The following is a 25,227-nucleotide window of genomic DNA, read 5'->3' as shown; positions in this document are numbered from 1 at the left end:
GTGACAGAATGAGACACTGTCTCTCAAAAAAAAAAAAAAAAGAAAAGAAAGAGAAAACATACACTTAATTCCTTTAAGTGAGAGTTTTCCTCATCAGTGCAGTGGTGATGAGGAAGAGACCTCTCAGGATTGCTGGGAGATTAGCCGGAGTGGCGCCTGTGGACGACAGGACTGAGAAGAAGCCTCGCTCACACTCGGCACGCACGCCTTCACTCCACGCAGAGCAGGGACAGTGACCACAGATGGAACCATGGAGGACTGGGAGGGGCCGAGAGATGGTCCCAGCTTGCCTGCAGGAAGTCACTGACTTTCTGGGGAAGGTCCCATCTTCTCCGCGGTTCCGATTCGAGGGAGATTCTCACAGTGATTGTGGCTGAGCATTGCTGTGGGTTGGATGCTCTCGGCCATAACCAAGTCACTTGTATGACACGGGAGCATGTGTGCCTTGGCCTGTTGAATGTGACGTCAGCACTCCAGCGGGCATTTGCTTTCCATTTTCTCATGAACCCTGTGGTGATGAGCGGATCTAGATGCCATATGTCAATAAAAACAGCTTTTCCAATATCTTTATGAAGAAAAAGAAAACCCAACTGGCCTCAGTGGCTCATGCCTGTAATCCCAGCACTTTGGGAGGCCAAGGCAGAGAGATCACCTGAGGTCGGGAATTCAACACCAGCCTGGCCAACATGGTGAAACCCCATCTCTACTAAAAATACAAAAATTAGCCAGGTTTGGTGGCATATGCCTGTAGTCCTAGCTACTCAGGAGTCTGAGGCAGGAGGATCCCTTGAACCTAGGAGGTGAAGGTTGCAGTGAGCCGAGACCACGCCACTACACTTCAGACTGGGCAATAGAGTAAGACTCCATCTCAAAAAGAAAAGAAAACCCAAAATTGAATTACTTGTATCACATTAGTTCTGATCAGGGAACCATTTGAGCTGTGAAAACATCTTAGTTCATCTCTGAAAGGCCTCCCGGGAGCGCACCTGCGTGGCTGGTCTTCCTGAGTTTACCTTCATCTCTTACTCAGAACCCCAAGCTGCTTGGCCGCTGGGTGTTTCTACATGGACCAGTCAGTAATGAAGCTAATGATGTAGATTTACCCATAGGGGAATGATTCAGAGAGGACCTGTCCTGCTTTCAAAAGGTTTCTCCTTCCCCTTTGAGGCCACTCACCTCAGGAACCATCCTTTTGTGACAGTGAATTTTGAAAATGACCCTAAATAAATGATCACTTCTTTTACCTACTTATTTTCTGTGTGTCAAGTCATTATGAATAGGCTCAGTCAGCCCAATTTGAGGAAGTAAGGGGCTTTTCATTCATTATAGAAATTGAAAAAATGATTTTATATTTTATAGACATACATATATAAATATATATATAGCTTAGAAATTAAATGGGTATTTATTATAAGTGGTAGTCTGAATTGATAGTGGTGATGCTTGCACATCCCTGTGAATATGCTAAAAACCCTGGAGTTATATACTTTAAATGGGTGCATTATATGCTCTGCAAATTACATCTTAATAAAGCTGTTGTAAAACTAAAGGGTAGTCTCTGCCAGGTGAGGTGGTCACGCCTGTAATCCCAGCACTTTGGGAGGCCAAGGCAGACGGATCACCTGAGGTCAGGAGTTCGAGACCAGCCTGGCCAACGTGGTGAAACCCCATGTCTACTAAATTAAAAAATTAGCCGGGTGTGGTGGCCAGTGCCTGTAGTCCCAGCTACTTGGGAGACTGAGGCAGGAGAATCTCTTGAACCTGGAGGCGGAGGTTGCAGTGAGCTGAGATCACGTCACTGCCCTCTAGCCTGGGCGACAGAGTGAGATTCCATCTCAAAAAACAAAAACAATAAAAAAAAACCCAAAACATCTCTACAAAAACTATAAAAATTAGCCAGGCATGTTGGTATCCACCTGTAGTTCCAGCTACCTGGGAGGCTGAGGTGGGAGGATTGCTTGAGCCTGGGAGGCAGAGGCTGCAGTGAGCCAAGATGACACCATTGCACTCTAGCCTGGGCGCTAGAATAAGACCCCATCTCAAAAAAGAAAGGTGGGGGCAGGGGAGGAAACGGAACTTCACAGTGGACAAACCAGGCAGATGCCACCTTCACCAAATGATCCAGGTGAGCCTCCCTGCTCACTGCCATCCCGTACCCTAGTGTGGTGTGCTGAGAAGGGCATGTCACCTCTGCAGCATTCTTTCCGCAAACCCCAAACCTCAGTCTGCTCTGAGAAAGCACCAGGCAGGTCCAGATCCGGACATTTGACAAAATGCCTGGCCAGGACTTCAAATGCAGCAGGGCCAGAAAAGACAGGGAAAGACAGAGGAACCCCCATAGGCTGGGGGTGAGCAGGAGGCGTGAGGGCTAAATGCAACGCGGGACCTAGAGGAGACCCCGAACAGCAAAGGGATGTTGGGGAAACTGGGGACATCAGAATAAAGCCTGCAGCTTAGTTAATGGTATCGCGCCAGCATGAGTTGCTTTGGTTTTGATAACTGTGCAGTGGGTATGTACGGAGGATATATGCAGACTCCTTGAACTGTCTTTCCCACTCTCTGCCAGTCTAAAATTATTTCAAAGTAAGAAATTATATGTGTGTGTAGAGAGGGATGGAAACATATGTGCAGAATCATTGAACTGGCATTGCCAGAGAGTGAAATATTGCATTTCCATGAAATTTCCCCAAATGCCAAATATTTTCTTATTTTGACTTCGTGATAGACTGTTTCCACAGCTGGTAACAGTCTTCCTGCCTGCCAGTCTGCTGAGTATATTTTCATCTATTCTTGACTCGGATGGTCATCACCAGCCTGGTTATTGAGCCCAGTGGTCCTTTAGGGCTGAGGGATTGAGTGAGAGGTCCAGGGACTTTTCGGCTCCACCCCCGTGTGGCTCTGAGATTGTGTGTGTGAGTTTTACACGTGTGTGTTCGTGTGGTGCATTGTCTAGTATTCTCAGGCCATTTGCTGTCCTTACTGCTTCGGGGATGTAAGAAAATTTCTTTTTCTGTGATAATTACTGCTTATCTTTTTTTCTAATATTCTACTTCTATTTTTCTCTAATGTTTCGTTAGCAGAAATACTCTATTTTGTACTTATGCCTGTACCTAACCTGTTAGCTTAAACAGCAATGCCAGGGACATAGAGTTAGCCCGGTGGCTCTGCCGCACTGGCGGGCTGCCCCGTTCACCTGGAGATCGTTGGGGCCAGGAGCTCTGCTGCCTGGGCTCGCCACCTCTTTATGCGGTTCCGACCGTACCATGTGGCTGTGGGCCAGTGCCTACTCTGTCTCAGTGTCCTCATCTGTAAAATGGAACCAATCATAGTACCTGCATCGTGGTTGCTTACGAGGGCTAAGTAGATACAAGGAGTTTCAAAGAACACCTCAGGAAATTGTATTTGTGGTTATTGCGGTTGCAATGTCATGACTATTCCTGTTCACCATGTTCAACATCATTTTGAGTTTGGGAGCAAAGGATGCTTCTGATAACACGACATCTTGCAAAACAGTTGTGTTGAGAAGACGAAGCAGGCAAAGCCAGGGCTCTTCTAGTGGTGCATCCTCCTCATTTCTGAGAAAAGAGGTTTCCCCACTCCCTCCCTTGACAGTTTTGAAAAGGGACAGCTGTTGGCTTAGAAATGATTTATCTTGTGATGAGAAATAACCTTGAAGAAAAAACGATTTTATAGCTTTGTGCCATATATTTTGACCAGAATGTAGGGTGCACGTCCTGAAATGTGTTAAAAACAAATGCAAATGTGCCCAAGTGTGTTAGAGAAATAGCTACACTCTTCCCTCTAAAGCCCACGTCCACATGGGGGAAGGAGCAAAGATAATCCGGAAAAACGCAGAGTTTGCTCTTGGGCCTTCTCCAGGGAATCTCAGGTTACCCAGGCAACAGCCAGCAAACTCCTTGGCCCGCCAGGCGCGCTGCTGGGAGGACCTTAGAAGTCTTGAGACTTCCCTTGGTGCCCAAGGGCCCAGGGTGCTGCTTGGAAGAACCAGGAGGACAGGCATAGCTGCTCAGGTCACTCTAGGGGAACAAGGCCCAGGAGAGCAAGGTGCCAGGATTATTCCTGGGTCCTCCTTGTGCCAGGAAAGGGGGCCAGAGCCATATGACGGTGGTCCGGGTCCCAGGGCCCTGGAGTTTGTGGCCGTCTACAGAATGATCATTGCTGCCCTGCAATGTGACTGCAAAGGACGAGATCATACAGTCGAGACTGCAGATATTGCGTGGATGGGGGCCCGACTTGTTCACGGGTAGGACCTTGGCCCATAGACATTCCTAAGTCATAGTAGCTGCTGTCATTATGACACTGCTTTTTCTCTAACGTGCCTGCCCGTGTGGCTCACTGTGAGCCAGCCGCCAGGGTTGTCTCCCAAGGCAGTGAGGTGCTTCCATGCCTGGAGCTTCCTGGAGTCGGAAATACTCTTCCCAGGGAGGGCTTCTCAGCAGGGGTGGAGATGCCTGCAGCTGTGCAGGGGGAGATGCTATTTAGCCGGCTGTGAAACATTTCACAGAGGCATCCATGCTTGGCAAAAAACAGTTTGTGAAATGTCTTAATCCAGATTAAAATTAAGCTAATGAATCGCTCAAGGAAAATTGCTGTGGGGGTTGGGGGGTAGGAGGTCGGGGGAGGGAAACAAACCCACCCACCATTGCGTGGTGGGACCCTCCTGGTGCAGAAGGGGCCTCTAACTACAGCTCAGAAGGGGATGTTGAGATGTGAGAATCTCTCCATTGGGTAGATGGATTTCTGTCTCTCTTTTTTTCTTTTCTTTTCTTTTTTTTTTTGAGACAGAGTTTTGCTCTTTTGCCCAGGCTGGAGTGCAGTGGCACGATCTTGGCTCACTGCAACCTCCACCTCCCAGGTTCAAGCGATTCCCCTGCCTCAGCCTCCCCAGTAGCTGAAACTACAGGCGTGCACCACCACACCAGGCTAATTTTTTGTATTTTAGTAGAGATGGGGTTTCACCATGTTGGCCAGGATGGTCTCAATCTCCTGACCTTGTGATCCACCCGCCTTGGCCTCCCAAAGTGCTGGGATTACAGGCGTGAACCACTGTGCTCGGCTTCTTTTTTCTTTTTTAAAGAGACAGGGTCTTGCTCTGTGACCTAGTCTGCAGTGCGGTGGCGTGACCATGGCTCACTGCAGCCTCTCCCTCCTGGGCTCAAGCGACCCTCCCACTTCAGCCTCCTGAGTAGCTGGGACTACAGGCACACACCACTATGCCCGGCTAATTTCTAAAATTTTTAAAAAGCTTTTGTAGAGATGGGGTCTTGCTGCATTACCCAGGTTGATCTCAAACTCCTGGGCTCAAGCAAGCCACCACACTCAGCTCTAAGATTTCTTTTGTTTCATTTGCTTTAAAGTTTTTATCTAGAAAATTTATCCCCCAAAAGGAAAGTAGCTGAGGAATCTTGCTCTGTTGCCCAGGCTGGAGTGCAGTGGCACGATCTGGGCTCACTGCAACCTCCGCCTCCCAGGTCCAAGCGACTCTCCTGCCTCAGTCTCCCCAGTAGCTGGGATTATAGGCGTGTGCCACCCTGCCCAGCTGATTTTTGTATTTTTAGTAGAGACAGGGTTTCGCCATGTTGACCAGGCTGGTCTTAAACTCCTGACCTCAGGTGATCCACCCACCTCAGCCTCCCAGAGGGCTGGGATTACAGGGATGAGCCACTGCGCCCAGCCAAAATCCGCATTTTCAAAGTGCAGTAAAATGATGGCTGCTGGGTTCGGGTGACACAGGTCCGTGGGACCACGCCACCCAGCGCGGCCTGGAGTCTGCACCTGACTCTCCCCCCACCTCCCATACCCCCACTTCCTGGACAAACCTGCTGGGAATGGAATAGGCAGTGAGCACTGTCCCGGCCCTCAGGAGGCCCGAGCGTGGGTGTCTACAGCTGGCCATGTGACCCAGACAGCCCCTTCCTTCTGCACACACAGCCTCGTTTGCCGTTTGTGGGCAGCTCTGCAAGACCTCGCTTCTGTATCAGAACTTCTTATCACCGCAGGGTGTAGGCCTCGGCCTCTGTTCAAGGGGATGTAAGCAAAGCACTGAGTTCCCCACCTGTGGAGACCGCTGCCCCAGGCTCACCAGAGATAAGCCTCATCCCATTGGGCATGCCCGGGCTGCACCAGCCTTCCAGCCCCTCTGAGGGAAGCCCTTGCGGAGGGCATGGAGCCCCGCTGTCCTCAGTGTGCCGTCTGGTGCCAAGTTGGTTTGACTGTCACGGTGGCATATTCATGGCTCTAAATGCATAGAAAATCTCATAAAGCCAGTGTGCCAGGGGGGGCACTGAAGAAGCAGGCGGCCTCGTCTTAAAGCACAGCAGGGTTGGCCGCGCACGGTGGCTCACGCCTGTAATCCCAGCACTTTGGGAGGCCAAGGCAGGCAGATCACTTGAGGCCAGGAGTTTGAGACCAGCCTGACCAAAGAGGTGAAACCCCATCTCTACTGAAAATACAAAAATTAGCCAGGCGTGGTGGTGGGCGCCTGTAATCCCAGCTACTCAGGAAGCTGAGGCAGCAGAATTGCTTGAACCCAGGATGTGGAGTTTGCAGTGAGCCAAGATCACCCCACTGCACTCCAGCCTAGGTGACAGAGTGAGACTCAGTCCCCCCAAAAAAACAAAAAAACAAAAAAAAGAAAAGCACAGCAGATGAACTTGAGGCAAGAAAAATACCTGAAACAGACTGATGCCAGGAGATTTCTGTGACTGAATGGCTACAGAAGAATAGATACCAAGGGCTGTTCTGTCTGTAATCAAGGACACTGAATTACCAGATGAACTGTTTAATGACCAGACAGCATAGTTAACAGAAGTTTTCATATTCACTACCAGCATTTACTGAGCACGCACTTGCACTTCAGGCTTTGGCTGAGCCAAGGCAGCAAACGCTTCCACACCTCCAGCTTCCTTTCCTGATCTACCAGTTGGGCCCTGAAATGCCTGGTGTGCCCCATCAAGCACCAAGCCCCCCAGAGAGTTCCCTCAGTCATCTTTTAGGCACGGGTATCAGGCACGCCTACTTTATTCTTCTCTTGGTATTAGATTTTTTTACATTTAATAAGATCAGTGGTCTCATTGGCAAATATATATATATGTATATATTTATACATATATATATATTTTGAGACTGGGTTTGCTCTGTCACCCACGCTGGAGTGCAGTGGCACAATCACAGTTCACTGCAGCCTTGACTTCCTGGGCTCAAGCAGTCCTCCTGCCTCAGCCTCCCGAGTAGCTAGGGCCACAGGCACATGCCATCACGGTCAGCTTATTTGTTTTAGTTTTGGTAGAGACAAGGTCTCCCTATGTTGCCCAGGCTGGTCTTGAACCTCTGGCCTCAAGCGATCCTCCCGCTTTGGCCTCCCAAAGTTCTGGGATTACAGGTGTGAGCCAGCACACCAGCAAAAATGTTTAGAAGTTTAACTCTGCCAGTCAATACCAAGAGATGCTTTCAAATAGACTCACTGTATGTTATTGACAACTAGAACATTTTACCTCTGTTGATAATGTCAGTTTTTAAAGAGCTGTAAGCAAATGTTATCTGGATGCCATTATTTGCTCAGATATGTTAAGTAATGATTTTGCTAGCTGTTTGGCATGTATATTTTCATTTTTTGAATGCATACAAATGTTCAAATTTAGCTTGTATGTTACATCAGATTCCCAAACTATACAACCCTGTAGAATCTTTGTTTCTTTTATTTAATATAGTACCGGCCTGCAGTTTAACTTAAAATACAACCTGGGTCATATCTTTGCCCTTAGGTAGTGACATTTATTTTAAATTTCCAAAATAATATCTGGCCTCCCATAATTTATTTCAATGTTTTACAGTTCTTGCTGCAAGGAGATTGCTTTTGAGTCCAAAAAAAAAATCTTTCTTGCCACGGTTTGTCTTCTTCGTTGGAAGCTGTTAGTTGCTTTCTTAGACAGTTCCTAGGTTACTGGGTCACATTAATAATAAGTTTATTAAGGGTATACTGTATGCCAGGAACTGTGCTAGGCTATATATATACTTATTTCATTTTATTATTATTTTTTTAAGACAGGGTCTTTCTCTTTTGCCCCAGGCTGGAGTGCAGTGGCACCATCAAAGCTCACTGCAGCCTTGACCTCCCGGACTCAAGCAGCCCTCCCACCTCAGCCCCACAAGTAGCTGGGACTACAGGCACACGCCACCAGGCCAGGCTAATTTTTATACTTTTTGTTGAGGCAGGGTTTTGCCGTGTTACCCAGGCTGGCCTCCAATTCCTGGACTCAAGCCATCCTCCCACCCCAGCTTCCCAAAGTGCTGGGATTACAGATGTGAGCCACCACACCCGGCCAGTTTCATTTAATTCTTAGCAACATATCTTCACTCTTGGTTTATAGATGAGGGAACTGAGGTAAAGTGATTTGAACAGAGTCTCCAAACTAGTAAGTACTTGACTAGGGTTTGAATCCTAGTTTGTGAGAAATAAAGGCTTTGCTCTTTTTAGAGTACCTGTATTAAATCTTGCCTTCTCTTTTCTAGGTCCATTAATTCCTATAAACTTTTAAGTACGCCTAGATCTGGAAATCGTGTACCTCTGATTATTTAGCCCATCTTATGAGACTAGCTCACCATCACACGGAGCTTAAGAACCTTGGATTTGTGTCCTAGCATAGTTGGTGGCCAGTTTATTTACTTAATAACAGCTTTGTTGAGATATAATTCACATACTATAAAGTCGATCTTTTTGGCCAGGCACAGTGGCTCATGATTGTAATCCCAGCAGTTTGGGAGGCCAAGACGGGTGGATCACCTGAGATCAGGAGTTCAAGACCAGCCTGGCCAACATGACGAAACCCCGTTTCTACTAAAAACACAAAAAAAGTAGCCGGGCATGGTGGCAGGCGCCTGTAATCGCAGCTACTCAGGAGGCTGAGGCAGGAGAATCACTTGAACCCAGGAGGTGGAGGTTGCAGTGAGCCAAGATCGTGCCACTGTACTCCAGCCTTGGTGACAAGAGTGAAACTCCATCTCAAAAAAAATTCAAAAATTGATCTTTTTAAAGTGTACATACAGTTCAGTGGTTTTTAGTATATTTAGCAAGGTTGTACAACCATCACCGTGGTCAATTTCAGAACATTTTTATCATCTCAAAGAGAAACCCTGTTGAAATACCACAAACCAGGTGGCTTTTAAACAGCAGAAATGTATTTCTCAGGGTTCTGGAGGCTGGGAAGTCCGAGATCAAGGTCCTGGAAGATTCAGCGTCCAGTGAGGACCTGTTCCTCCTTCACAAATGGTGCCTTCTCCCAGGGTGAAGGGAAGAGGGATTCCTCTGGGCCCTCTTTTATGAGGGCACTAATCCTATTTTGAAGGCTTGTCCTCCATGACCTAATTACCTCCCAAGGCTTTGCCCCCCATGCCGTCCCCTTGGGAATTAGGATTTCAGCATCTGACTTTTGAGGGGACACAAACATTTGAATCGTAGCAAACCTCACACCCCTTAGTAGCCACTCCCCCTTCCTGCTCCCGGTCCCGCCTGGCAGCCATGAATCTGCCTTCTCCCTCCAAGGATTCACCTTTTCTGAATATTTCACATAGACGGGATCACGTAAAAACTGTGCTGTGTCTGGCTTCCCTCCCCGAGCATAATGTTTTCGAGGTTCACCATGCTGTGGCAGGTGTCAGTGCTACCGTCTTTTTCGTGGCTGAGTAATATCCCATTGCTCGAATAGACCACAGTTTGTTGATCCACTGTTCAGTCTGTGAACATTCCCGGTTCCATTTTTTGGGTCCTGTTGCGTTCGTGCCTGGGTTTCTGTGTGTTTCCGTTGTCACTTTGCCTGTTGGCTTTCAGCTCATCCCCGAGTGGTTCTGTGTGCCTTCCCCTTGCTCACCACCGTGCTGCGTGACGGCAGATTGCAACAGCGGACCCGCCTGAATTCAGGGTGGCAGTCGCGGTTTCTGGGTGTGTCCCCACAGTCTGTGTTTTTCTTCTAGACCTGCCCTTCGTGCGGAATCACATTTGCTCCCAAATCTGAAGCTGGCACCAAGGGAGGAGCACCTCAAAACGGCTGCCAAGACGAGCATAAAAACAGCACCAAGGTAACAAGCTCATGGCTGTTGTTCCTGTCAGTTCCTCTCCTGGCGCATCCACCCAAGGTGACATTCCTGTCTTGTCGACTTCTTAGTTCTGAAAGTAACTCCTCTTGGGTAACACCACTCCGCACCTGCGGGTCCTCCGGGTGTTGAAGACCGGCAGGAGCTCAAGGGAGGGTCAGCAGGAACCCACGTGGAATCCAGCGCTCAGGGTCTGAGCTGGGCGGGATTCCTTTAAAGGCCAATAAGGGTTTAAAATGCATGGATTTGAGTGTTGGGAGGGGATTTGTGGTACTGGAAACTGGACTCAATTTATGATAGAATATAGACAGGCAGAGACAAGAGGGGGTCTTCACGGCGAGAAAGGCTCGGTGAAGAGAGAGGGTGGGAGTTAGGGCCAGCGGCAGGAAGGCTGCCAGGAAAAGCAGACTTGGACACCAGGGCCAGGACTCAGCCCACCCATGAGAGCCTGTCAGGGGGGCTCAGGCAGGCGACTCCCCTGGGGCGCGGGCTCTCGTCCTCCATCTGCTCTCCATCTGCCAAAGGATTGCAGGTGCAGGTCATCCCATGTCTTCCCACAGCCAAGGTGGACACCCACGACACGAGCCCATTTCCATCCACCTTGCCTGTGCCCTGACAGCCCTGGAGCCCTCGTCATACTTCTCCTGGACCCCCGACCCATGCACCCCGCCCTCAGAACCCTGGTTCTGGCCTAAGCAGACTCTGGGGGCCTCGGCTCCTCACTTTCCTCCCTTCCCCTCCACCTCCGCACCGACTCTTCCCGTGTCTCACTGTGCTGGTGGCCTGAACACCCAGCGTTACCACTGGGCGCTATTGGGTAACAGGAAGGAGCAGACGGGCAGTCAGGGCTGGGATTGGAGCAGGTCTGCAGGCGCAGGGGGTGGGGAGTCTTCACAGGTCAGAAGGTCCCACGCCCAGTGCAGCAGCGCCCCGCAGCAGAGGTCAGGGTGGGACAGGCGTGCGCGCCCAGTGCCCGGTGCCACTTCACTTCCCGTGTCTGCGTCCTCTTTGTCTTGAGGCAGGCTTCTGGAGGACCTAATCCCAAAACTCAGAACGGGCTCCTGAGCCCTCCCCAAGAGGAGAAGCTCACCAACAGTCAGACCTCTCTGTGTGAGATCTTACAGGAGAAGGGAAGGTGGGCAGGGGTGAGCCTGGACCAGTCGGCTCTCCTTCCGCTGAGGTTCAAGAACATCCGGGAGAAAACGGACGCCCACTTTGTGGACGTTATCAAAGAAGACAGGTACGACTGGGGCTGTCTGGGAAAAAGCAAAGGTTGCAGGCAGAAGCCTCTCTGCCTTTATCTTTTCTTTTCTTTTCTTTTTTTTAAGACTGAGTCTCATTCTGTCACCCAGGCTGGAGTGCAGTGGCGCGATCTTGGGTCACTGCAGCCTCCATCTCCCAGGTTCAAGCGATTCTCCTGCCTCAGCCTCCCAAGTAGCTGGGGTTACTGGCACCCACCACCACGCCTGGGTAGGTTTTGTATTTTTAGTAGAGATGGAGTTTCACCATGTTGGCCAGGCTGGTCTCCAACTCCTGACCTCAGGTGATCCACCTACCCCAGCCTCCCAGAGAGCTGGGATTATAGGCGTGAGCCACCATGCCTGGTTTTTTTTTTTGTTTTTTTTTTTAAAGACTAGGTCTTGCTGTGTTGCCCAGGCTGGAGTGCAGTGGCTTGATGTCAGCTCACTGCAACCTCCGCCTCCCAGGTTCAAGTAATTCTCCTGCCTCGGTCTCTCAAGTAGCTGGGACTACAGGCATATACAACCATGCCCAGCTAATTTTTGTGTTTTTAGTAGAGATGGGTTTTTAACATATTGGCCAGGTGGGTCTCGAACTCTTGGCCTCAGGTGATCTGCCCGCCTCGGCCTCCTAAAGTGCTGGGATTACAGGTGTGAGCCTGTGCCTGGCCTAATGGTAACATTTTTGAAAAATACAGGCCCAGTCCTTTTATCAAATATTCCTGATGTTGGATTGGTTAGATTCAGGCTCTCCCTCTGGCCAGGCAGAGACTGCAGAAGGGATGCCGTGTCCTTCTCAGGGTGTCCTCTCCAGGGACACGTGGTGCCCGTCTGTTCCTCATTAGTGATACTAATTTTGATTAATTAGGCAAGGTGGTGCCGGTTTCTCTCATCTAGGGTTATTATATTCCTCTTATGACTAATAAGCAATCTGTGAGAAGATACTTGAAGATCTTGTACATATTTCATTCCCCATCAGAATTCCCTAGATTTAACATTCATTGATGATTCTTGCCTCTGTCTTCACTATGATGCCTCAAAGGGTGATTTTCAACCGGGCGTAGTGGCTCACACCTGTAATCCCAACACTTTGGGAGGCTGAGGCAGGTAGATCACCTGAAGTCAGGAGTTCGAGACCAGCCTGGCCAACAAGGTGAAACCCCCGTCTCTACTAAAAATACAAAAATTAGCTGGGCGTGGTGGCGGGTGCCTGTAATCCCAGCTACTCGGGAGGCTGAGGTAGGAGAGTTGCTTGGACCTGGGAGGCAGAGGCTGCAATGAGCCGAGATCGCACCACTGCAACTCCAGCCTGGGCAACAGAGCGAGACTCCACCTCAAAAAATAAATAAAAAATAAATGGAGCAGCACAGCTAATAGCAGTGTTGCTTCTGCCACTTGACTGCCAAAATGTGGCCTTGTGCACGTCCTCTGTGCAGCTGCGTGGTTGCTCTTCCCTCAGTCCACACTCCCTGAGTCAGGGGAGGAGAGAGGGTCAGTGTCCTGGGACACAATTATTTCTCTTCTAAGTCTGAGAATGTTGGAAGTTACTGGTTACCTGTCACAGAAAGGAGAGTGTCCGCTGTGCTGTAAGGAGAGGAAGGAACACACGTGATGAGCCCTACTTTGTGGGGGGGGCACGTGAGGCACTTGACATATTTCACCTTATTTACTGTTTTTTTTTTTTTTTTTTGAGACATAGTCTTGCTCTGTCGCCCAGGCTGGAGTGCAATGGTGCCATCTCGGCTCACTGCAACCTCCGTCTCCCAGGTTCAAGCGATTCTCCTGCCTCAGCCGCCCGAGTAGCTGGGATTACAGGCACCTGTCACCAGGCCTGGCTAATTTTTGTATTTTTAGTAGAAACGGGGTTTCACCATGTTGGCCAGGCTAGTCTCGAGCTCCTGACCTCAGGTGATCCGCCTGCCTCGGCCTCCCAAAGGGCTGGGGATTACAAGGCTGAGCCACCACGCCCAGCCTCATCTAATTTACTTCTGATAGTCACTGTATGAGGGAGAGAGGCTAACACGGCTATATTTGCTTTCTGAAATCATGTTAACGTTCCCTTAGTTTCTAGGAATTTTCTGCAGTATAGAAAGGATATTACTATTTGCTGGCAATTCATAAATGAATGAAAGAGTCATGGAAAGCGGGTTTGATTTCCCTGCTATTAAAATCACTGAGCTTTATCATTTTGCAGGTTTCACATGCAATCTGCATATGTGACAATAGCATCAAAATTATGCTAACTATAAACACAATTTTGTGATAACAACCTGTTAGCTTTTACGGTGGCAATTACTGTCAGTGCTCTGAATGACAGGACCGCGAGTTCTGAATTATGTTTTCATTTGAAGCCTCCAAATCCGTGTAAGTACTCTCAGCACAGTGATCTGCGTGTTCTTCACAAAAGATTGTTTCAAAGAACAGAAAAGCTGCCTTTATCTTCTCCTAATCCTGGACATTAGGAATGTATTTTCAAAAACAAGCCTCAGCGGCTCACGCCTGTCATCACAGCACTTTGGGAGGCCATGATGGGCAGATCTCTTGAGCCCAGGAGTTCGAGACCACCCTGACCAACATGGTGAAACCCCGCGTCTACTAAAAAATACAAAAATTAGCTGGGTGCGGTGGCAGGCACCTGTAATCCCAGCTACTCAGGAGGCTGAGGCAGGAGAATTGCTTGAACCTGGGAGGCGGAGATTGCAGTGAGCTGAGATCGCTGCGCCACTGCACTCCAGCCTGGGCGACAGAGTGAGTGAGACCTTCCCTCAAAAAAAAACCCCGAAAAAACCAAGGTTCTGATGATGTGTGTTATAATCATGGTGGATGGTCATTCTTTAACGGAGGTAAACACAAAATATGATTATGCTTAGAGGCACAAAGGACTTTCCACAGATCTGTTTTAACAAGGGGCAGCTGAGTGGCGTCTGTTCCACAGGCGTTTTGAGACGCAGCTGTTGTAATATACCTAATGAGCAGCGTTTTGGTAGCTAATTGTGATCTGAAAACATTGGCACAGTCATGGTGCTGGGTATTGATCGACTGCGTTTGTTGTGTCTTCTAGCCTGATGAAAGATTATTTTTTTAAGCCGCCCATTAATCAGTTCAGCCTGAACTTCCTGGATCAGGAGCTGGAGCGATCCTACAGGACCAGCTATCAAGAAGAGGTGCGTTCATTTCTCCTTGTGCTTTTACTAAGAATGTGTTCGTTGTTCTCACGGGGTTATTCACTGTTAGTTTTGTGCTTTACCAAGGGATGGGAACATGAAGGCTAACATTGATTTCCCACACTCTGTAAACCCTAAGTGGCAACTGTACATGATATGTCTCTTTGCAAAGGAGGAAAAAAAACCTTTCTTTAGTCCTTTGTCTTAAAGCATAGCCTTGCCATTACTAGACCCTTTCCTCTGCCGTGGCCTCTCCAGGACCCTGTGGCTATCCCCAGCCTTGGAAGGGGCCCCCACAACCTGCCCTGGAAAGGACCCCCCCCACCTGCCCTGGAAAGGAACCCCCCGCTACCTGCCCTGGAAAGGAACCCCCTGCTACCTGCCCTGGAAAGGAACCCCACGCTACCTGCCCTGGAAAGGAACCCCCCGCTACCTGCCCTGGAAAGGAACCCCCCCACCTGCCATGGAAGGGACCCCCCCCACATGCCCTGGAAGGGAACCTCCACACCTGCCCTGGAAGGGAACCCCCCACCTGCCCTGGAAGGGAACCCCCCAACCTGCCCTGGAAAGGAACCCCCCCACCTGCCCTGGAAGGGAACCCCCCCCCACCTGCCCTGGAAAGGAACCCCCCTACCTGACCTGGAAAGGCCCCCCACACCTGCCCCGGAAAGGAACCCCCCACACCTGCCCTGGGGCCCCCCACCTGCCCTGGAAAGGAACCCCCCACACCTGTCCTGGAAGGGAACTCCCCACCGACCTGCCCTGGAAGAGGCCCTGCCCCACCTGTTCTGGAGTCTTGGGTGAGACTCTTTATCTGTTGCCCTCCCTGCTTTCTTTCCCTGAGAAGGGCCCAGGAGGCCTTCACCTCTCTCTCTAACTCCGGCTCCACGTTCCCTCTCCCGCCCCCACCGCCTTAACCCCTTGTCCTTGACCTCTCAGCCCATCACCCAATCGCACTTCCTCCAAGAAGCTCTCCCCGACCCCAGACTGGATTGTACTTCCCTTCATATACTTCCTTCTCCGTGTGTGCCCCATTTTGGAATCTTGCCGTGTGTGGTTCTGGATTCATGTTCCTCCCTCCCTAGATGCTCAGCTCTGTGAGGTAGGATCCCCGTCTCTCTCCTCCAGCCCCTCCTCACAGCCTCCAGCACAGTCCCAGTGCTCACAAGTGCTCCGTAGGGGTTTGCTGGAAGGAATAATACAAGAACTTAGAGCCTGGTTTGAATCCTGGCGCTTCCGGACTGCATTCTCTCCTCTGGGCCCAAACCTAACCTCTGAGTGTTCCCAAGTCAAGAGTGGGTGCCCTCCCCACCTGGAACAAAAGGGGTTTCTCACTCTGATTCCCTTGGTTCCTCCAGCAGGTCTTCATTAAACTCCGTGGTGTCCTGACTTGGGCTCTAGAGAGACTCTGGTGAGCCCAGTAAAGCCAGTTCATGCCTCGTGGGGTGGGAGGTGCCCCCTTCCGTCAGCCTCCAAGGGACAGTGAATATCCGTTAATGTCCCAGACACGGCTCCCGGAGTGGACTTGCAAGTTGGCTGGTTGGTGGCCTGTAAGGCAAAATATTGTCTCATTTAATCCTCATAGCAATGCTGTAGGGAAGCTGATGATTATCCTCCTTTTACTAAAGAGAAAGCTGACGCTGAGAAAGGCTGAACAGGTGGCTGTGGGCCCATAGCTGGGGTCGGACACAAGCAGTCTGGCTGCCAAGCCAGGCGTCCGGGCCGCTCCTCGCCCTGCACTGCTGAGCCTCCCAAACAGCAGACACCTTTGCCGTCCCTTCCTCCAGGCACCAAATGCATGCTCAGCCTCTGCTCTGCCAGGGACTGTTCTTGGTGCTGGGGAAGGGGGAAAGACGTGGCCTGATAGGGAGCAGGAATTAGAAACAACGTCCGGAGCTGGAGGTCTGCGAGTGCCCTCCCAGCACACGGCGAGGCACCCAGCCCAGGCTGGGGGCTCCAAGGGGGGATCTCCTGAGCCTGCCTCAGTGGGGGGACTAGGAATTAATGGAATGTAGGATGAGGGAACATTCTGGAGAGTGGGGCCAGCACCCACAAACCTTAGAGATACCAAAGAGCCCGGTGCGTCCAGGGAGTTGCAGGCACATCTGGGGCAGGGTGGGGCGGAAGTGGCAGGGGCCAGGTCACGGCTCCCACGCCATGGGCTTTATGCCACAGGCCACGGGGAGCTGTTGAAGGATCTGGAACCGGTTGTGTTACAAAGATCACACAGCTCACACCTGTAATCCCAGTTACTCAGGAAGCTGAGGCAGGAGGATCACTTGAGGCCAGGAGATAGACCAGCCTGAGCAACATAGTGAGACCCTGTCTCTTCCAACAAAAAGAAGAAAAACATGGCCGGGCGCAGTGGCTCACGCCTGTAATCCCAGCACTTTGGGAGGCTGAGGCGAGCAGATTGCCTGAGGTCAGGAGTTCGAGACCAGCCTGGCCAACATGGTGAAACCCCGTCTCTACTAAAAATATAAAACTTGGCTGGGTGTGGTGGCAGGCGCCTGTAATCCCAGCTACTTGGGAAGCTGAGACAGGAAAATCGCTTGAACCCGGGAGGCGGAGGTTGCAGTGAGTCGAGACCATGCCACTGCACTCCAGCCTGGGCAAGAAGAGCAAAACTCTGTCTCAAAAAAAGAAAAAAAAAACATGTATCAGCTGAGTTTTGGAGGGTGATAAGAGTGTGGACGAGACAGGAGGCCGCATGACAGGTGGGAGGCTGTTACCGAAACTCAGGGCAGGTGGCCACAGGGTCCCGGTGGGGAGGAAAGGAGAAGATGCTAGGACAAGGGAGCCTCCCAGCTGGCCCGCGTGTGGGGACTCATCGTGCTGGGGGCTCCACGCGGGTGCGTTCTCAGCCGAGCATCCCACCGCCAACAAGGTGCAAGTACTGGTTTATCCCTGGTTTTGGATAAAGAGACTGAGGCATGGACGGGTAGGTATCGTAGCTAGTCATGGTGGAGTGGCCTTGAGCCCAGACAGCCCGGCTGCAGAGCCTGTGCTCTGATGATGGTGGGACGGCCGCACCCGGAGGCCCTGGGATGTGGGTAGTGAGCAGGGCAGAGCCTGGCCCACGGTGCCCTGGCGGCCAGTGGCACTGTCCCTGGGTTTGGAGCCCACGGGGAGAGAGGGCGAAAGAGTGTCATGATGTGGGGGAGCGTCATTCTCAGTGGGACTGGGACAGGTGGCACTACCAGGACGCACAGGGGTAGGGCAGGTGGGCCTGGGGAGCCTCTGGCATCAGGGCTGGGCCAGGGGTGGCCCAGAGGGAGAGGCTGGGGCTGGGACAGGTGTCTCTGGCAAGCAGCAGAGCAGGCAGGAGAGACTGCAAGGGAGGTGGAGGGAGGAGCGGGGCCTCTGCCAGCGTCCATGGATGGGGCAGAGGAGACAGCAGCCCCAAGCGGGAAAGGCCCTGCACCCGAGCCCTTGGCTTGGAAGGTGGGAGGTGTGGGCTCTCGGAAGGACAGCAGCCCACGTGGAAACCTTCCAGCCTCACGTGTGGGCAAGGCAGTGACGTCTTGGGGAACATGCGTGCACCCAGCCCTGACTCGGACCGCTGACGGGCACTAGATGGAGCCCCAGAGAAAGGGGACATGTGTGTGCCTCTGCCAAGGTGGGTGGGTATGGGCAGTGTCGCCCCTGAAATTCCTACACCTGGCCGGGCGCGGTGGCTCAGGCCTGTAATCCCAGCACTTTGGGAGGCCGAGGCAGGCGGATCACGAATGTCAAGAGATAGAGACCATTCTGGCCAACTTGGTGAAATCCCATCTCTACTAATCGTACAAAAATTAGCTGGGCATGGTGGCGGGCGCCTGTAGTCCCAGCTACTCCGGAGGCTGAGGCAGGAGAATTGCTTAAACCTGGGAAGCAGAGGTTGCAGTGAGCCGAGATTGCGCCACTGCACTCCATCCTGGCAACAGCGAGATGCCATCTCAAAAAAAAAGAAAAAAGGAAAAGAAATTCCTACACCTTCTGAGGGGATTCCAGGGCTGGGACCCAACTCGCCCTTCCGGGGCACTACAGAGCCTCCAGCTTCCTTGGTGGGTATTTGGAACCAAACCTGCCCCGAGGTTGCCCTGGCGGGGTCCAGCCTGGCATCAGGGCTGACTGGCAGCCTTGCTCCCGCCATCCAAGCTGCCCCTCCTCCCCTCCCACCTAGTTCCTGGGAGTGGTCGAGGCACCCGGAGCCGGTTTGTTCCAAAGAACGCACACTGCACCCAGGGCTGTCACGAGACCTCTCCAGCCCCTGCCCTCAGCCCCGAGCCTGGCCAGGATGCTGAGTGGACACCCATGGCCTCTCAGGGGTTGCCAGAAGGTTGCAAGGCCAAATGGAAAGCAACTGAACTGGCTACATCCCTTCCTCTCCCAACCACAGCCTTTGCCTTTGGATCCTACACCTTCCTCTAGGTTAGGGGCGTGCTCAGGAGTCAACCGGTCCGTGCCAAGTCCTGGCCTGGCTCCTTGTTCGCTGTGTGCCCTCGGGGTAGCCCCTGGCCTTGGCCTCCCAATCTGTACACCGAGATGAGTGGTAGTTCCTGCCTGTGGGATGCTGTGAGCATCAATGGAGATCGCACCTCCCCAGAGCCCTGCAGGGCGTGGGCCTGGGCCTGGTCACCTCTTGGACATGTCAGCATCATTATTTCTCCCCCTCAGCTGCCGAACACTAGTGCATGCCTCTCTAGTGTACTTGGCGCACCTGCCTGCGTTTCGTACCCCTGTCCCTCCCACCTTCAGCTGTGAGCTGCCCAAGGGCATCATTTCGTGTAGGCCCTGGCCCCCAGCACAGAGCCAGGCCTCGTAGGTTCCCAGGCGACGATGTGCCACTGAAATCCCCGTCGGCCACTTCCGCCATGAAGCCCCGCTTTTGCACCTGCTGAACCTAGGACTCTGCCATGCAGCAGGACCTCCCTGCACATTGCTCTCGTCCAACTGCCTTACAGATGCAGGGACCGCATCTGCGCCAGCCAGTAACTCATCTTGCAGCTAAATATATAACGTGTCTGCGAGAATGTGCTGGGTCATAATCAGTTGCTCTGTGACCCTGGCAGGGTTTTTTTGTGTTTTCTTTTGTTTTTGTTTTTGGAAACGGTATGATTCTGCAGTGGTGTGATCATAGTTCACTGCAGCTTCAAACTCCTGGGCTCAAGCAGTCCTCCCACCTCAGTCCCCCAAGTACCTAGGACTACAGGCATGAACCACTATGCCCAGCTAATTTTGTTTTTTGGTAGACGGGGTCTCGCTATGTTGCCCAGGCTGGAGTGCAGTGGCATGATTATAGCTCACTGTGGCCTCAAGCTCCTGGGCTCACACGATCCTCCTGCCTCATCCTCCGGAGTAGCTGGGATCACAGTCACGCACTGCTATGCCTGGCTAATTTTAAAATTTTTTGTAGAGATGGGGTCTCACTGTGTTACTCAGGCTGGCCTTGAACTCCTGGGCTCCAGCGACCCTCCTGCCTCAGCCTCCCAAAGTGTCGGGATTACAGGCGTGAGCCACTGTGCCCAGCCCCCTGGGCAAGTTTAACTTCTCTGTGCCTTGGACTCCCCAGTGTTAAATGGGGTAGTAGAGGGAGACAGCCCTCCGAGAGCCTTCCTGCCCAGTGCCTGTCCCGGAGCAGCAGCGCTCAGCACGTGTTGCTTGTTTCTCCATCTGAACTGCGCTCCTGGCCGCCCGTGGCCGCCCAGTCATTCTGCTCCACTCCTGCTCCACACAGGTGATAAAGAACTCCCCCGTGAAGACGTTTGCTAGTCCCACCTTCAGCTCCCTCCTGGATGTGTTTCTGTCGACCACAGTGTTTCTGACGCTGTCCATCACCTGCTTCCTGAAGTACGAGGCGGCCACCACGCCTCCCCCGCCCGCTGCCCTGGCGGTCTTCAGCGCGGCCCTGCTGCTGGAGGTGCTGTCCCTCGCGGTGTCCATCAGGTAAGCGCCGCGTGGGCTGGGTCTCCAGCTCTGAGCCGTTAGCTCCCTCTTCTGGCTCCATGGCTTATGGCTGAGCGGTTGGACTGGTCCCCAGCCAGCTGTTCCTGCTGGCTGATTTCTGGAGATGGGCCCCCGTGTCCTCCCCGAGCCCTGTGCCCCGGCATCCTCCCTCCCTGAGTTGGCCCAGATGTGGGGGGACCACCTCACTGGAGGGGGCGGTGCCTCCGCAGTCCCAACTGCTGCCAGCTTGTCCCCAGATCTCCAGGGTCAGAGACTGCAAAGGAGAAGGTGAGAAGATAGGAAATGATCTGGAGGAAGGAAAGGAAAAGACATGAGCAGGGGTAGATGATTGGTGGGCCTGGGTCAGCCGGCGCCTCTTCAGAGAGTGGGAGCTAAACATAGACCCATAGCAGCATCTCACGCACTTGCCTCAGGCAGTGGTCTCTTGGGTGTGATGCCAACAGAAGAAAGAATAGATAAGCTCAACTTCATCAAAAGTTAAGCCATTGTGCTGCAAAGAACACCATCAAGAAAACGAAAGAACCCACAGAATGGGAGGGAACATTTGCAGATCAGGCCTCGGACAAGGTCTAACATCTAGAATGGATAAAGAGCGCATACAGCCCAATAATAAAAAGACAGCTTATTTTAAAGGAGACAGAGGCTCTGAGTAGACCACAGGTGCGTCTTGGGAAAGCTGGGCTCTCGGGACCAGCCCGACTCCCTGAGGGGGCTCGCAGCGGCTCTGTATTCCTGAGCAGGCAGGTGGCCCTGCGTGATCCCCGTCCTGGGCACCACAAGCCCCTTTCGTGGTCCTGTCACCCTCAACAGCATGGCTACCAGCCTAGCAGAGTCCCACTAGCAATGGTGCCCAGGAGCTGGGCTTCAAACAGACATGGGGAGGCAGCCCTGACCTTGAGCGTCTCCTGCCCTTATCCAACATCCCAGGAGAGAAATGGATGGCTTTGAGTCTGGCCTGAGGCTCTGGAATGCTGGCTTCTCCCATCTGGGGTGGGCAGGCTGGGATTCCTGCCTCCTCCCTCCCACCTGCACTGTACCCAGGAGCCTTTCAGCTTCCTCCGAGGCCGCCATGGGCCATGCTCTCTGCGGCGTGTGCTCGCTGTTTCCCAGAACTCCCTGCGGGCTCACGCCCCATCACCCCCAGCGAGCAGCCCTCTTTCTGGCACAGTCCCCTCCTGCCTCAGTGCCCTCCTGTGCTTCTGGGGACCCCTCCCAAAGGAGCCATCATCTGCAAGCCCTTCCAGGGTCTGCTTCCCCAGAACCCAAACCAGACATCCTCAGGGCCCTGGTTGGTTTCTTTTTCCTCTTTAAAAAGATCAGCTTTAGGCCGGGCATGGTGGCTCACGCCTGTAATCCCAACACTTTGGGAGGCCGAGGCAGGTGGGTCACCTGAGGCTGGGAGTTCGAGACCAGCCTGGCCAACATGGTGAAACCCTATCTCTACTAAAAAATACCAAAAAATAAAAATAGCCGGTCTTGGTTGTGGGCACCTGTAACCCCAGCTACTCGGGAAGCTGAGGCAGGAGAATCACTTGAACCCAGGAGGTGGAGGTTCCAGTGATCCAAGATCGCACTCCATTCTGGGTGACAAGAGCAAAACTCCATCTCAAAAAAGAAAAAAAGATCTGCTTTATTGTGATATGATTTACATACAATAAACTCATTCAAGTGGACAACTCAGTGATTTTTAGTAAATTTGAAGTATTGTATGAATACCACCACTGTGTAACTATCAGGCACCTCCATCACCCCAAAAAGAAACCCGTCCTTATGGGCAGTCACTCCCCCAGGTCTGCCCTCCCTGGCCCACCCCCAGGTTTTCCTCTAACGTGGGTAGCTGTAGTGTCTTGAGGGCTCTGAGGCCAGCATTGTCTCCACGCCTTTTTATTTTCACCTTTTAGCCATGATTCCCTGCTCCTTCAGACCCAGTTCTAAAGCATTGAGGCCAACCCCGGTCTAGACTGCTGAGGGCGGGGGTGAGGCGCGCTGGAACCGCCTGCACGGACACACTCCCCAAGCATCTGGTGAAGGTGGTGGCTGCTGCATCCCTGAACAGGCCTGTGGTGCGACTCGGTTCCATTTACCAGGAATCGTCAAGCCTGGGAGAGGCCCAGACCCTGAAAGGCTTCCCTGTCCCCTCTGAGGGCTGTGTTGAGGACCCCAGCTTGACGGGAACCTGCGCTGTGGGGTATACAGGCGCCCCATCCCTTTCCTGTACAGGAGGAAAGCCAGGCGCCTTCTCAGTGATTGGCCCAGGCCCCGCCCGTCGCCTCCAGGAGGCTTCCTGCGTCTCCCTCTCTGCTCTGCCCCGGCAGGCTTGAGGTCTCATTTTCAGATCCCTGCAGTCTCAGGGACCAGCATGAAGGCCCCCCCCGACCCCAAATCTTTCCTGCTGCTGACTGGGAACTAGGTTCCCTCCGTCCCCCCTCCTAGGGCCTCTGTATTCTGCATATTTGTGGTTATTCTTGGAAGTATTCCAAAGCCTTCATTATCCTTTAAATATCAGGAAGCCAGGGCTGTCCAGGACCCTAAAAGGGTGAGGCTGTGCCTGCGTCCGTGTGGGGAATGGCTGGAGAGTGAGCGTTTCCTCGCCTGGCCACACCACACAGCCAAGAGGTAGAGGCACGGTAGGTGTTCAGGCCCGAAGGCCGGGCCGCCGGACGGGGCGGGGGCTCTGTGCCAGAGGCTCTTCTGCTGTTCAGTCACAACAGCGGCCCCCGCCCAGCCTCTCCTGAGGCAGGGACAGCAGGCCTCTCCCCGGCTCCCTGGCAGCAAGCTTGAGAGAAGGACTGTCTCCCCACGAGGACCCCACACCCTCTCCTCACCTTCCCATGTGGCCCCGCTATGGCCCAGGGGTCCCTGGGCCCAGCCAAGACCTGTTCCTCCTCCTCACAGTGGTTCTTGGCCCACACGCTCAGCTGCTTTTTTATACAGAACTTTTTATTGTGTCAACATCACACTGCTGAAACGGAGCCTGCCTAGTCACACGCCTGCAAAAGGAGTCAGTGAATACAGTTGCTCTGCTCAGAAGGACAAAGTCTTTTAAAATGAAATACGTGGTGCTGGACCTCACGTACGACAGGGCCCCGCTGCCTGGAGAGTCCGGAAGCCGCCAGCTGCAGGTGAACATGCACGATGAACGTGACAGCCCAGATGTAGACGGCACACGTGTGCGGGTTTGGTGGTCTAAGCGCCACGAGCCAGGTTCAGCCTGTGATGTGATTTTCTGAAACACTGATGATGATGCCCCAAACAGCAGAGATCACTGTCACTCAGGTTCCATGGGAGCTGCACTCCAAGAAAATCCAGGGTGTGTCAGCACCACCACCGAGCACCCTGTTTGTAGCTGGGACACAGCCTCTGGGCTAAGATGCTGTCAGCAGCCTTCCGCCTTTCTGGGTGCCCAGGGGCGTGGCTGCTGTGTAGGGTGCAGGGCAGAACCTCCCTGGGTGGCACCTATCCACATGCAGGACAGCTCTGTCCCTGGTGCCTGCCCTCCAGATGCCAGGACCGCCTCTCCTGCTGCAACAACTGCAAGGGCTCCACAGAATTCCAGGGCATCTCCAAAGCTGCCCCCGTCAAGACCTCCTGCCTCAGAAGCTGATGGGAGCAGGTGACGGCATCGTGGTGGCCCCCAGGAGACTCTCCTCGGGGCCTGTGATACTTTCACGCGCTCCGTGAGATGAGCGAAGCGTGTGCTTTTCACAAGCACATTTTATCACAACGCGACATGTGACCCTAGAATCAGGTACAATGAGCTGAGCCCGGCTTCCTTGCCTTCCACCAAAAGTGAGGGAGGTAGACCCCCACCCCACGCCTGCTCCCACGGTGCTGGCTGCGGCCTCGCATCTGTCTCCTGGCCGATGACCCACCCCAGGCCCCGTCACTCCTGCTAACCCCCGTCCCTCTCGCAGGATGGTGTTCTTCCTGGAGGACGTCATGGCCTGCACCAAGCGCCTGCTGGAGTGGATCGCTGGCTGGCTACCACGTCACTGCATCGGGGCCATCCTGGTGTCGCTCCCCGCACTGGCCGTCTACTCCCATGTCACCTCCGAATATGAGACAAACATACACGTAAGTAGAGGCTCAGCCGTTTTATTTCCACGTTTTCCTGGACTCTCTAATCTCTCTTTTTCTTTAAATCCCTTGGGATAGCAATTTAAAATTTAAAAGCGTTTAAAAATAAACGCTTTGACCAGCCACGGTGGCTCACGCCTGTAATCCCAGCGCTTTGGGAGGCAGAGGTGGGCGGATCACAAGGTCAAGAGATCGAGACCATCCTGGCCAACATGGTGAAACCCCATCTCTACTAAAAATACAATTAGCTGGGCGTGGTGGTGCGTGCCTTTAATCCCAGCTACTTGGGAGGCTGAGGCAGGAGAATCGCTTGAACCTGGGAGGCGGAGGTTGTCGTGAGCTGAGATTGCACCACCGCACTGCAGCCTGGGTAACAGAGCGAGACTCCGTCACAAAATAAAATAAAATAAATAAAATAAAATAAACCCTTGAAGAGGCAGGAACTCTTTTACTATCCTGAGCCAGCTTTTTTAGAAGCCAACTTAGCACCGACCTGCCCAGATGCTCACGCCCTGGCAGTGGCCGGGCTGGGGAGTCCCCAGTGGGCACGAGTCCCTGCCAGTGTGGCTTGTTCTTCGTCAAGTTCCAAATCAGTTATTTTCCTTCACGCTTTACAAAGAAGCATCTGCCCCACATTTCCTAACCATGCAAGAAGCATACCTGGCACACACAACTGACTTGTGCCCAGA

General features: G+C 52.6%; 1 protein-coding gene across 3 annotated transcripts in view; it reads left to right on the top strand.

The window, feature by feature from the left end:
• Positions 1-25,227, top strand: part of ADCY9 (adenylate cyclase 9) — a 153,919-nt gene that overhangs the window by 112,916 nt on the left and 15,776 nt on the right. For 2 of the 3 annotated variants that reach the window (XM_054533357.2, XM_024233847.3), the window contains exons 4-8: positions 9,991-10,152; positions 11,133-11,350; positions 14,410-14,512; positions 20,232-20,440; positions 24,376-24,535. In XM_054533357.2, the coding sequence (XP_054389332.1) occupies positions 9,991-10,152; positions 11,133-11,350; positions 14,410-14,512; positions 20,232-20,440; positions 24,376-24,535 (852 nt within the window). The remainder of the gene's footprint in view (positions 1-9,990; positions 10,153-11,132; positions 11,351-14,409; positions 14,513-20,231; positions 20,441-24,375; positions 24,536-25,227) is intronic. The other variant, XM_024233848.3, reaches the window with a different exon arrangement.

Source organism: Pongo abelii, chromosome 18 (genome assembly GCF_028885655.2).
Source record: "Pongo abelii isolate AG06213 chromosome 18, NHGRI_mPonAbe1-v2.0_pri, whole genome shotgun sequence".
Classification (NCBI taxonomy): Eukaryota; Metazoa; Chordata; class Mammalia; order Primates; family Hominidae; genus Pongo; species Pongo abelii.
Note: the sequence above shows the minus strand (reverse complement) of the source record. Positions and strands in the feature narration are given on the sequence as shown.